The following is a 12,366-nucleotide window of genomic DNA, read 5'->3' on the forward strand; positions in this document are numbered from 1 at the left end:
ACATTTATGGTTGCTTATTCTATTTTAACATTAACTATAACAATCACATTCAGGAACATTATGTAAATTTGAAGTAACAAAAAGCAGTACAGATCTACAGGTCCAGTCCCAATAGCCACAGGTATATCTGCCTGCTCCCTACAGCATGGGCGCAGTGTGTGCAGCTTTCTTATTTATTTCTTTTTTTAAGATGTAAATTCTTCTTTTCAAGCTCATGGAAATTGTATTTAGCTCTGTTCATCCCCACACTATAACATAACTCTACTTATGCCAGACATACTGTAGCAAGTTTCTGGGGATGTTGCCATGGATCATGCAAACTACCTGGGTCTTATATAGGTCTGAAAGGCACCAACCCGCAAACGCATTCCCAAGTTGGAGCCCCTTCTAATAAACAGGGTTTTTTCCTGGGACTTTCAGGCCAGGTACACAATCCGGCTTATCTGAAACATGCAGAATTTACTCCCAGATTGCTTCTAGAAACCTCCGGCTGGTGTTTGGTGCTGCATGGAGAATGTGTACTGCTGCAATCCATGCTACATTGTGGAGTTATAGCGACAGGTGCAGCCTAGCAATATTATAGTGAGGTCTGGTGACCGATATATAACGTGTGTATATTACATGCAACTGTGTGTAAGACATATGTGTGTGTGTATGACATGTATGACTGTGACATGACATCAGACTGGTAAACCAGGCTAATAACTATAAGGGGCTGACCTGGAAATTTGCCAGGTCTAAGATTTAGGGGGTAGTAAATTAGGTGTGATGAAACATTGGGAGCAAAAAGCACTTTTTCCTGATGTTTTAGCAATGTTTTGTAACAGGCATCCTATTGAGGAGGAGATGCACTAAGCCGTGAAAAGTGGAGACTGATAAGCCACCAGCCAATCAGCTCTGAACTGTCATTTTTCAAACACAGCTTGTAACATGGCAGTTAGGAGCTGATTGGAATGATAAAGTGGCAGCCATTTTATCACTTAGTACATCTTAATCTCCTATGGAAAAAAAACAACAACTCTTTGGTGCAAAAACACAAGAAGGTTACCAGGTCTTATGTCTGAAAATGGTATAACTGAGTATTTATTGACAAGACATTAAAAAGGCTGATGAAATTGATATATATATATATTTTTTTATCTATCATAAGCAATACATCCGCTGAATAGTGTGATGTTTCTAGAACCATCCAGACTTAATTTAATAGTTACAGAAACAGATTTTGTAGATCTGCAGAAACTGTCCCCAAATGAATGCATGTTATCCTTTCTGTTTAAGGCCTCATAATGATGGAATAAGATTATGACGAAAAAAAGATAACGCATGGTTCAGTGACCTGTGGGGAGGTAAATGGCTGGGGAGGGGCACTGGCTAGCATCAGAGACAGATTTACACACAATGGGCCAGATGTATCAAGCTTCAACAAGTGATAAAATGGAGAGCGATAAACAACCATCCAATCAGCTCCTAACTGTCCTGTTACAGGCTGGGTTTGAAAAATGACAGGTAGGAGCTGATTGGCTGGTTGTTTATCACTCTCTATTATACAAAGGTGCAGCAGTATATCCGGTACTGAAAAGGTAGAGTTCATGCATATAGAAATTATTAAAATACACAGATTATATTTATAATAGATTCCTTGTATTTTTCATAGAATTTTAGTCTAGAGTATGACCGGAGAGGCTTTGCCTCACCCCGCATCATTGCGATGGTTTAACTTTAGATGTAATATAGGCATGTAAAGCTGGATACACACCTAAAGATTTATCTGTCCAATCTGCCTAGTGGGAACAAAAATCTGGTCACGTATGGGATCAAATGAACGAAAATTATTGTTCAGAAATGTGTTAAATCAAATGGATTTAACCAATTTGTCTAAAATGACCATTGTCTGTTTTCCAGCATTTAAGAGCAAACGTTCAATTCTCATATGCGCCCATACATTACCAGATCTTTGTTTCCACCGCATACATTGGACTGAAATATTTAGGTGTTTATCCAGCATAAAGCCCTATTCACACAAGAGGATATTGTAAATTATATTATTCAGAAAGGGGTTTCTGAGTGATATTGCTCACAATAATGTTTAGTGTGTCAACGCAATATCATAACGATGCACATTCCCGTGCATCGTTATTGACGATTGATGTCTTTTAAATATGCAGGTCAATTTGGCTATATAGCCAAACAACCTACCTGTTCAACAGGTCCAGGCGACATCACTAAACAATATTGGTGGGCGATATCATTCATTATGTACACACAGTAACTGGACGAGCGGCCAATATTGCTAATTATATCATGCTAATTATATCGGCTGCGGTCCCCGTCATAAGTTATATACAGTTATAAGGAAATTGAAAATTAAGTATAATTTTGCAGTTGGTGGAATTAAATGTGTGCAATAGTAATAAAACATACAATTTATTTAAAAAAACAAGTAGGTTATCCAATGACCCCCCCCCCCGTCACACTGCTGTGTGGAATAACATGTAGCATACTACGGTGGGAGGAGCCAAGGGGACCTGTACAGGCTATTTGCTGCTGGGCCACCTCACAGTAGCCCTGTCTGGCCATCAAGAGTAGTGAAGAGACCATAAGCAAGTAATTATATATAAAGTATCGGGAATAATAGAGTCCAGTATTTGTGATGGCTGATAAAAGACTTGAAAAATCAATATAAAGTACAACATTCCTATTGCAAAGGCTAGAACGGATGCCATTAGCAATGGATGTGTAGTTGACTGCAGGTAGCTGCCGCCTCTACAAGTCATTGCATAACTTTTGGGGCCATATGTGCAGGAGTGCGAATGTGCAGAGGATGCAGCCGTCCCCCTGCTCGGGCGGCCCCGGAGGGGTGTCACGTACTGTGTGCACCATGCCTGCTCTCGCCCCATCCCCGCACGATCGCAGCTAGGGATGAAGCCGTGCATGCATGCAGCTGCCACCAACCTTATCTATGTCCTCTTCCTCCTCCTCCTCCTCTTCGGAAAAGTCCAGGATCTTGTTAGCGAGCAGCGGATGCCACTGCAGGCACTTTCTCTTTGGTCGTTTCCCAGCCCCGTCCCCGTCAGCTGCTGAGTGCTCCTTATTCCTGCTGCTACTGCTGCTGCCTTTCATCACTGTAACCTGCATGACACAATGCATCACAGTTAGACCATCATAGCGGCCCAGCCAAACTAACTATAACACATCGTCAGAAAGTCTGCGCGGAGATCAAACAATGGATATTTGCTTTAGCATGCGCCGTGCGGGCAGGCGGAGCATCCCGGGGCCGCGTCCCTACTCTGTCCCTCTGTTACTAGTGACAGGAGAGCAGCGCTTCTCCTCAGCCGGTACTCAACGCCGGGACTGAGTACCAGCACCTCTCCGGGACTCACCGTGCTCAGCGCGCATGCGCCGGCAACTCTCGCGTCTCCGCTCGCCCCCAGGTAACGCGAGAGTTGCCGGCGCATGTCTTGTTCGCTGCAGGGGGGACCCGAGACTGAGCTGCGGCAGCTGTCCGAGGCTGCTGCTGGCGGCACATGCGCTATGGGTACACGGCGGTCCTCCATTTCGTGACGCTGGGCATCAGCGATACGGAGCGGAGTATAATTACTGCATGTGTATATGGGAAAGTACGTCTCAATTGTAATAAAAGAAGTGTATGAGGGAAAGAGTAAGGAGGAATGAGAGAACTATCAGGCAAGGGGGGCAGGGGACCAAAAGAGGACAAATAAAGCAAAACAAGAAAATAAAATCTCCTCTAACGTTGTCAATGCAGCAGTATAGAAGGGATTAGCTTGATAGCGCTAGGTGCAGGCGCTCGTTCAAGTTCAACCTCTGTTCAAGGATGTGCAGAGGGACATATCAGATGATGAGGTTTGCTGGCTTGGTTTCTAAAAAAAATAATGACATGTAAATAGGTTGCAATTTAATTACAGGTGAAGGAATAAACGTGTAATCATATTGGCCCTTTACGGTAGCTGCGACGTCACTTTTACTTGAGCAGCGTAATGGGGTGTGAGGAAAAACTTGCAATGTTGCTGTAATTCTCTGTTCTGTTTTTAGCTTATCACAGACATTTTGATACACTTTGGTCCTTATTGCACCAAGGCCCTGTAAAGTAGGGATGGCCATTGGTGCCTTTGCCATCGATGGTTGCCATCGATTTCAAAAGTGCACATGGCCATTGATAGCGTAAAACTATGCAACGGGTGACCATCGATAGTTTTACATAACGATGGTCATCTATTATGTGTGAGTGATTAGCCTGTGGGGCTTCGCGGGTGTCGGGGGCGGAGCTATGCTCCATGTCCCGGCACTTTGAAAAAAAATAAATAAAGCAAAACATAGGTTTTGCTGTGCCATCGATGTAGGGAAACCATCTGGTTCTCCCCCATCGATGGCAAAAGTATTCAACATCGGTCATAAACCATCGATGATTTTGAGTCATCAATGGTTAATGGCCACCCACTATAATAGATGCAGGCGTCGCTAATGTCTCTGATGCGCTGCAGCCAACTCCCCTTTTCTCAGGTCATGGTGGCTTCAGAGTTCTCCACCTGCGGCCCAACCTTCATGGTACTCACACATCTGTTGGGCGGTATTCGTCTCCTCCACAGGTCCCAGCAGCTACCTCTCCTGGCATGTCATATGTGATGTTATGGCATTACCTATGCTGAAGTGAAGAAGAGCCACTAAGAGAAGTAGGCTCTGTGCTAGCTGAAGACAGAGCTAGAGGGGGCTGGAGGGTCACAGGGCATGGAGCTACTTGAAGGACATGGGCAGTAAGGTTCTGGAGTGAAAGAGGCAGAGATATGTATAAAAGTACAACACATATACTGATACCAGAAGCAATGAACAAAATAGTATTTATCTAGGGATTACTCTAATTATATGCTGCTCCGGTACTTGTTTCCTAGAACGGCGCCCACTAAGCTATTTGCTTAGTGGGCTATTCTGCGTAGGGAAATCGCATCGCATCGCATGGGCCATTTTAGTGACATGCGATGTGCGATGCGATGCGATTTTTTCATGTCATTTATTCGCTGCTCTCTCAGGGTATCGCATCGCACCTGCCGCAAAATCGCATATATCAGAAATTTATTCTTCACAATTAAAATATACAGATAAGTACTGGTAGGATTAAAAATACACAATTCATAGCTATCTTGTTTGAACAAATGTTTAAAGAAATGATTATTCCTTGTATAAATAAGTTCCAATGAGGTGTAATGTCTCTAAATGTTCAATTTTTTGGACAGTGCGCTATGCTTCACCTACCCAGGGCCGGCTACAGGGGGGGGTCAAGGGACCAATGTGATGGGTCCCAGCAATCTGAAGGGCCCCAGAGCTTTCATGCCCCGGAACAGCCTCCACCTTTACTAGCTGGCCTGTCAGTGACCCTCACGGCCTGGCCGTCTACTGTTGACCATCTGTGTGTGGCTGAGTCTGACTGACTCACTGTGTGCCACTGCCGTCTGCTGTGTGTGCGCCCTGCCTCTCGGCGCTCAGAGCCGTCTACTTTGTGTGTGCGCACAGTCTGGGCCACAGGCCGTGTGCTCAACCGCCGCTGGTGCTGTTGCCTCAGTCTCTGGCTCCTGTACTTTTACTGTGCATGCACTCTGCAAATTACCTGCCCTGCCTGCTCGTAGTGCTCTGCATTCTTTTGTGAAAGTGACAGGCCAGCAGGAAGCAGCAGCCAGGAACCATGCCAGCAGGATGGATAATGAGAGAAATCTGCACCTGAAAGCAGGATCTGGAGAAGCGAAAGGTTAAATGAGGCTCATGCAGAAGAGGGTTGTGTGGATTTAAGATTAGGTAGGGGGCCCCAGAAGTATCATTGTAGAGGGCCCCAAGATTTCTGTTGCCGCCCCTGCACCTACCCACAACTGAGGTTCTAGGATAGTGTAACTACTGGAGTATGCACTAACGGCTGAGATGCTGTTCTTTTATGTATTTTTTTTGTCTTTTTTAAGCGAGATCACTATCAATTAAGCATTGTGACAATTGTGTATTTTTATCCTACCAGTACTTATTTTTATCCTTACCAGTACTGATCATCTTCCCACCCTTCCGCATAAAATCCAACCATCTTTCATCCTAACAGTCTATTTATGCTCACTGCCACCCTTTCTGTGTTACTCCTGTCTGTCTTACAGCTATCCTTTGATAAAGCTGTGGAATACAGCAAAACGTGTCAGGAGTGCCACCCAGACCCTATTGAATCCTGGAATCAGAATACATCCACCATCCTTGATTGGGATCCATCTGAACCAGCCCTTAATTTGAATCCTCCACCATATTCAGCACAGGAGCCAATTCCAACAAGCTCTGAGCGCTCACTCCAAAGTAAACTGGACACCAACTTGGACCAGCCTACATACCTGTTGAGGAGGCCGCTAACAGCGCAGGACTGTTCCCCAAGAGTGGACGGTAAACAAACATCCCCTTATTATATTTCTTGGGAGTGCTCCAAAGGGCTCAATAGGAATGGACAGATCCCCCAAATATACCATTCCATTATACCAGGAATCATGGGACTCTAAGTCTAGTGCACTAGCCCCTTTATATTGTTTTTATTAACTAAAAGTTTTATTATTTGCATAGCAATATAAGAATACTGCTTAATTTTAATTTGGTCACTGAATGTGTAATAAATTGTGTTTTTTTTATCAAGTTAGAGTACAAGGCCCTTATTCTGATTGACGCGTACTTTTCCGCATACTTTCGGATCGCGTCTTTACGGCGTCTGCGCATGCGTGGAGAACGCAACGCGCATGTGCCACGCCTTGACTCCGTACCTGTTCGGGCAAATCCCGTACAAAACTGTTCACCGCAATCAGTCGGGAAATATGGGCGTATTATGGGCGTCATGCGGAATGACACATGGGCGTAGTTTCAAAGTGGGCAAAACGGGGCGGAAACATGGGCGGACACGGGGGAGTACACTTATGTTGGGGGGCGTGCATTCGGATACCACTCCGAATGCACGCGAACAAAAAGGGAAGAAATGTGCGGTGTCCAAAAGGCTACTATTGCTTTGCGGACACCACTCGTTCCTGCGGTAGGCGAACGGACCGCCTAATGACTACAAGCATTAACACCTGAACCCAATAGAATCGACTCCTTTACTCATTACTCACTAATAGGACGCTTGTCAGTGCTTTAATTGAAACCATTGCACTTCAATTGCTGTAAGGGTTAATGTGTGCAATGCATGTGTTAGGCATGCTTGTAAGGATATATTGGCATCTAATTGATTCCAATTCCAAATAAGCATTTTTGTATGAGGATAGGTAATTGAATAAGTGGGTCATGTGATGTATTGCAGAATAGACATAATAGTGGGTTGTTTGGCGTAAATACTCCGCTTACGTGCGGAAGCACCGCTTGACTCCCGTTCGGATGCGGTATTCCCGTGCATACTCTGTAATACTCTGTAATACCGTGCAGAATCGGAGTGTTTCTCCCGCACACGCATGGTTTGTATGTCGTCCGTAAACACGCCCTGTTCTTAAAGAGTGAGTCCGTCCGAATGCGGAGGACACGTGGGCGTTTCTACGGACGATGGCCGCACGCGGCAGCACACCGTGGCGTGCGGGCCGCACCGTAAGAATTCGGGAATATCCGCACCGATCAGAATAAGGGCCCAAGTTATTATAATGAATAACAAAAGTTTTTTTGGCAATTTCACCTGTTTTTCCAAATTCACTTGGCACTGAAAAGGTTAAAATTGAGTGTATCTATTTTTAGCATCTAGGACTCTCACAGTTTGGAGCTCTATACATACTGATTTAGAAGATAAGATTTCAATTTAAAAAAATAAAACGGTACTTGTTTCCTAGAACGGCGCTCAGATTTTCTACGTACGCAAGGGAAATCGCATCGCATTGCATCGCATTGGCCATTATAGTGCCGTGTGATGCAATGCGATTTTTTTAAATGTAATTTATTCACTGCTCTGTGTGCCCCAGGGGATCGCATCGCACCTCCCGCAAAATCACATGCGATTTTATAGGTGTGCGATGCCATTACTTTAGCTATACAATGTATGACATACAATGATGTTTTACGCACACCCCCACTATCCACGGCACCCCGAAATGTGGCAAGCGGCGGCGGAACACGTCCTCCGACGTTTACATACCTCCACTATCCACGTCGGCGTGGAGTTGATTTTATATAGTGTGGATAACTTTACATGTATTCCACGTCCCCTCGCAGGGCTCGCCACGCTTCAGGCTCTGTGGCTCGCTGCGCTCGCTACACTATATAGAATCAAATCCATGCCAACGTGGATAGTGGGGGTATGAAAAAGTTGTAGGACGTGTACCTATGCCCCACGCTGGGCTCGCTGCACTTGCCAGGCTTCGGGGTGGTGTGGATAGTGTGGGGGGGGGGGGGGGGGAGGATGTCATTTTATGACATACAATCATATTTTTATTGTATACCTAATATTACATGAAAAAATCGCATCACACGGCACTAAAATGGCCCATGCGATGCGATTTCCCTACGCAGAATACCCCACTAAGCAAATAGCTTAGTGGGCGCCGTTCTAGGAAACAAGTACCATAAAAACTTATAAATTCAACCGCTCTCTGCATAATTTCTATGTAAAGCATCTCTTGATTTGATCTTGTTCTCAGCTATGTCCATGACTGCTGGAGTTACTGCAAGAAGAGTATTGTGGTTGCTTATGTTATGTGATGGCTACTTTACCCTTGGAAGATTCTCTGCTACTTAGCATGATGCTGTGATTCTTAAGCTTAGGGAAAAGTTTTTCAAACTACCCCAGAAAGACAGAATAGATTTCCTCTACCTACATCATCCATCGGGGCATGAAGAAGCTGATCTGCGAAGCGCGTGCCAGCTAGCGGTGCGCAGGCTGATCAGCGCTCTTACAATTTGTTATTTTCTTTACCATTGTATTTACTGATTATGTGTTCGCAAGTGGCTCATACCCTAAAGCCCTTGTAAAGGTGCTTGGGATTACATGGTGGGACATTAACCCCGATATCCAGCCCCATTGCACCCGTGCAGCACCGTGCTTACTTTTAAAGCACGCTCAGCTGACAGGGAGCTGTTGGTTTAAAAGCTGACTCTAATCCCCACATGCGGGACTGCAGTGGGTGATTAATTGCCATAGTGAGTGTTTGCCCAGATAAACTGACTTATAATACATATCCCACTAAGGGAACCCTACACAGGCAATGTGTGTATATGCTACTAAACCAATATGGGATTACTTTGTCTGTGATATACTGAGCAATGTAATGTGATCCAGCACAAAAATTGAGCCAGTGTAATTAGGGCTATACTGTGATAAACACCGCATGTCAAAACACAATAGAGTCTAGGCGATACACACAGACGTTCATGAAATTATAAGTGTAGTTGAGAGTGCTGTCTGTCTGCCACCTTCATTTTAATCAATTGTATTTTCCTACTTAATTGTTTGTCTTGTATCATTTTTAAATATTTTGCAGTTTTTAACATTGTTTAATAAAAGTAAAATTTTACACATGATTAGGTGCACCCGAAATATAGGACGTTCTTTTTTGTATTCTTGTAAATATAAATTGAAACTGTAACTTTTTTGGGTTCTTGTTTAGTTTCACGGCGTCAGCATGGCCGCCTGCTACTTCCAGGTTCGGTGCTCAGCAAACTTTTTAAAATAAAGTCCATGCCAACGTGATTAGTTCATACCCCCACTATCCACGTTGACATGGAGTTGAATTTAGATAGCGTGGCGAGCCTAGGGAGCCACCGAGCCCGTAGCGTGGGCGAGCAAAGCGAGCCCCGCAAGGGGACACAGACGCTGCTGCGACTGAGACGCTGCCACCGTGAAACTAAACAAGTACACTTTTTTGCAAAATGTTCGTAGTCCGGCATAGCCCCTAATGTTATAGTATTGGAGGCACTAGTGCTCTTTTATTTCGTACTATCGAATTATTACTTGGTACTGTAGAACTTTGCGCTCTTCACCTTATTTAAGGTATATTTACTGTATTTGTGCAATTAAATCTCATATGAGGCCTGATACATATATACAGAGCATAGTCAACAGGTTGACGCCACCTGTTGTTATCTCCGAATCCCCCGTTCCCTGGCATGCCATCGGATGAATTTGCATACCCATTCGATAACATTTGGCCTGAATGGGAGAGAAATCATTCGATGGTTGCTCACCATCGAATTATTTTTCTCCCCTTCAGTAATAAGAGTGAGTCTAGACTGCCTTGAAAGCAGACCTTGACCTGCATTCCTTAGTGGTACACCCAGAATTTTCCTGGGTGCACTGTTTTTGAGTGCACGCCCATGAAACGCTAGGCGTACCCAGGGCCGCGGACAGGGGGGTGCCAGGGGTACAACTGTCTCGGGCCCCAGCCTCTGGAGGGGCCCGGGAATCTGCCCACAGTGGCACAGCACCCCCCTTCCCCCCGCACAAATGCCCCCACCCGGCTCCGGCGGCCAGGCACGCACAATACACAGTGCAGCCTCCAGAGAGCCCATCCTAGGATACAGAGGGGCTTGGCGCTCTGCAGGCTGCACTTTGCAGTGAGTGCTCCGAGCCCTGAGTCCCAGGAGAAGATGCTGATGCACCGCCGACACCACCTCTGGTAAGTAATTGGGAGGCGGGAGCCGGCGCATTAGATGGGGGTGGGGGGGTTGAAGGTCAGTCCTGGGCCCCAACATTACTAGTGGCGGCTCTGGGCGTACCCCTGTGTTCACCCCCTGCAGGGGAAAACGCAGGATTTGCAGAAGGGGGTTTCCAGAGGGGCGGAGCAAAGCACGGAGATGGACACTTAGGTGACCCAGTATATGCCGGGTCAGGTAAAGTAATATAGATAGACCAAATGTTTATTAATAATAATAATAATAATAATAATAAAATATATATATACATATATACATACATATACATACAGGGGCATCAACAGCAGTGTAGACCCCTGGGCATAGCAATGTATTGGGGCCCCTACCAATCCTCCAGCGGTAGGTGTGGGGGAAGCTTTAAATGTCCCGCGGGTGGTAGGGGGTATTATATCAACCGCTCAGCATTTAGGGCCTGGATGAGTAATTTCCACTAATTACCCTTTTACTGCACAGATGGTGGGAGATGAGGTGGGAGAAGGGGGCATTGGGCTGAATGAAGGGGCACTGATACATAACTTCCAGGGTGGTAGCGGATGTTTAATATGCAGAGGAGGGGTGTATAGTGGAGTGGGCTTATTATTCATCATTTTCTGGTGGGAGGACAGCTTGCTTGACTGCAGATATCTCCAGTTCCCGGAAATAAATTTCTTAGATTTTAATGGAATTAAAAACTAGAGAATCCCACCTACCAAATAGTATTGGGGACTAGGGGATCAGAGTTCAGGAGGCAGAGCAATCTGCCAATGAGAATATAAAACTACATACCAGGTGTGTGGAGCTGGAGCAGTAACCAGCTGCTGGAAGGCTGATATCTCCGGTTCTGGGAACAGTAGATACAAGCTACTAGTATCCATCAAAGAGGGAGAGTACCAGCTTTTGTAATGTATCCTCAGAAAAACTCAAGTCAGACAGAACCTGAAATATCTGACTGGGAAGAGCAATTAACAGGCTTGGATGGGGCCCACTGCTTTGAAGTCAGATATCTCCGGTTCTTGTACGTATGGAAAGAGGGGACCCTCAGCTTTCAGACTCCTGGGGGGGGTTTCTGTGTACTCAGAAACCCCCCTGCGTGCGCTACTGCCCTGCCCTGAACCTGTCAGCTTCCGTGGTTTGTTTATGCACAAAATCCTGAACATCGGGGATGGGGCGGAATTTGTCCCATAATATACGGGTCCCCATACTTTAATTTCTTTGCGCTCCCACATCTTTTCTAATTCCCTGAGGTTTCTCAGGGGTTAGCGGCTCTGTATCTGGGGTGCAGCATTAGAATAATTCCACCCACTGAAACACCCAGAAGCCCCTGATACGTCTCGTAGTACTATTATCTTTACCTGTTATGACGTACTGTATTGATAAGTAAAGAATCTTTACACATATTGTGATACATTTGTATTATATTTACATAATATTTTGCTGTGAATTTATATTTATCATTGTAGAAGTTATGTAAATACTGGGATTTGCTTGTCATTTGTCAGCTATTTAAGATAAAAAAAGGCAATATATTTCAATTGTTCAGTTAGAATAATTAGCATCCTACTTAACTTACTCACATAGTAATAAATGACTATGTTTGTAAGGGTTGGGATCGTTTGGTCGAATGCATTATGGTCGAATGTCATTACATCGAATCCATTAGGTCGAATTGCTAAAAGGTCGACATGATTCTAGGTCAACATGGGAAAAGGTCGAAATGATTCTAGGTCGAAAGGTCATTAGTTC

General features: G+C 44.9%; 2 protein-coding genes across 3 annotated transcripts in view; one reads left to right on the forward strand and one right to left on the reverse strand.

Annotated features, from left to right (window-relative positions):
• BBX (BBX high mobility group box domain containing) overlaps positions 1–3,480 on the reverse strand; it is a 67,498-nt gene extending 64,018 nt beyond the window's left edge. For both annotated transcript variants that reach the window (XM_083174225.1, XM_083174224.1), the window contains exons 1-2: positions 3,381–3,480; positions 2,953–3,129 (exon numbers count right to left, since the gene is read on the reverse strand). In XM_083174225.1, the coding sequence (XP_083030351.1) occupies positions 2,953–3,129; positions 3,381–3,455 (252 nt within the window). In that variant the 5' untranslated portion in view covers positions 3,456–3,480. The remainder of the gene's footprint in view (positions 1–2,952; positions 3,130–3,380) is intronic.
• Positions 3,478–9,454, forward strand: LOC146060704 (uncharacterized). Its single transcript, XM_083174226.1, has 3 exons — positions 3,478–3,617; positions 6,144–6,417; positions 8,634–9,454. The coding sequence occupies exons 1-3, from the start codon at positions 3,525–3,527 to the stop codon at positions 8,729–8,731; spliced, it is 465 nt and encodes a 154-aa protein (XP_083030352.1). The 5' UTR covers positions 3,478–3,524; the 3' UTR covers positions 8,732–9,454.
• Positions 9,455–12,366: the final 2,912 nt, after the last annotated feature.

The sequence above is a fragment of the Crinia signifera genome, chromosome 2 (assembly GCF_055691185.1).
Source record: "Crinia signifera chromosome 2, ASM5569118v1, whole genome shotgun sequence".
NCBI lineage: Eukaryota > Metazoa > Chordata > Amphibia > Anura > Myobatrachidae > Crinia > Crinia signifera.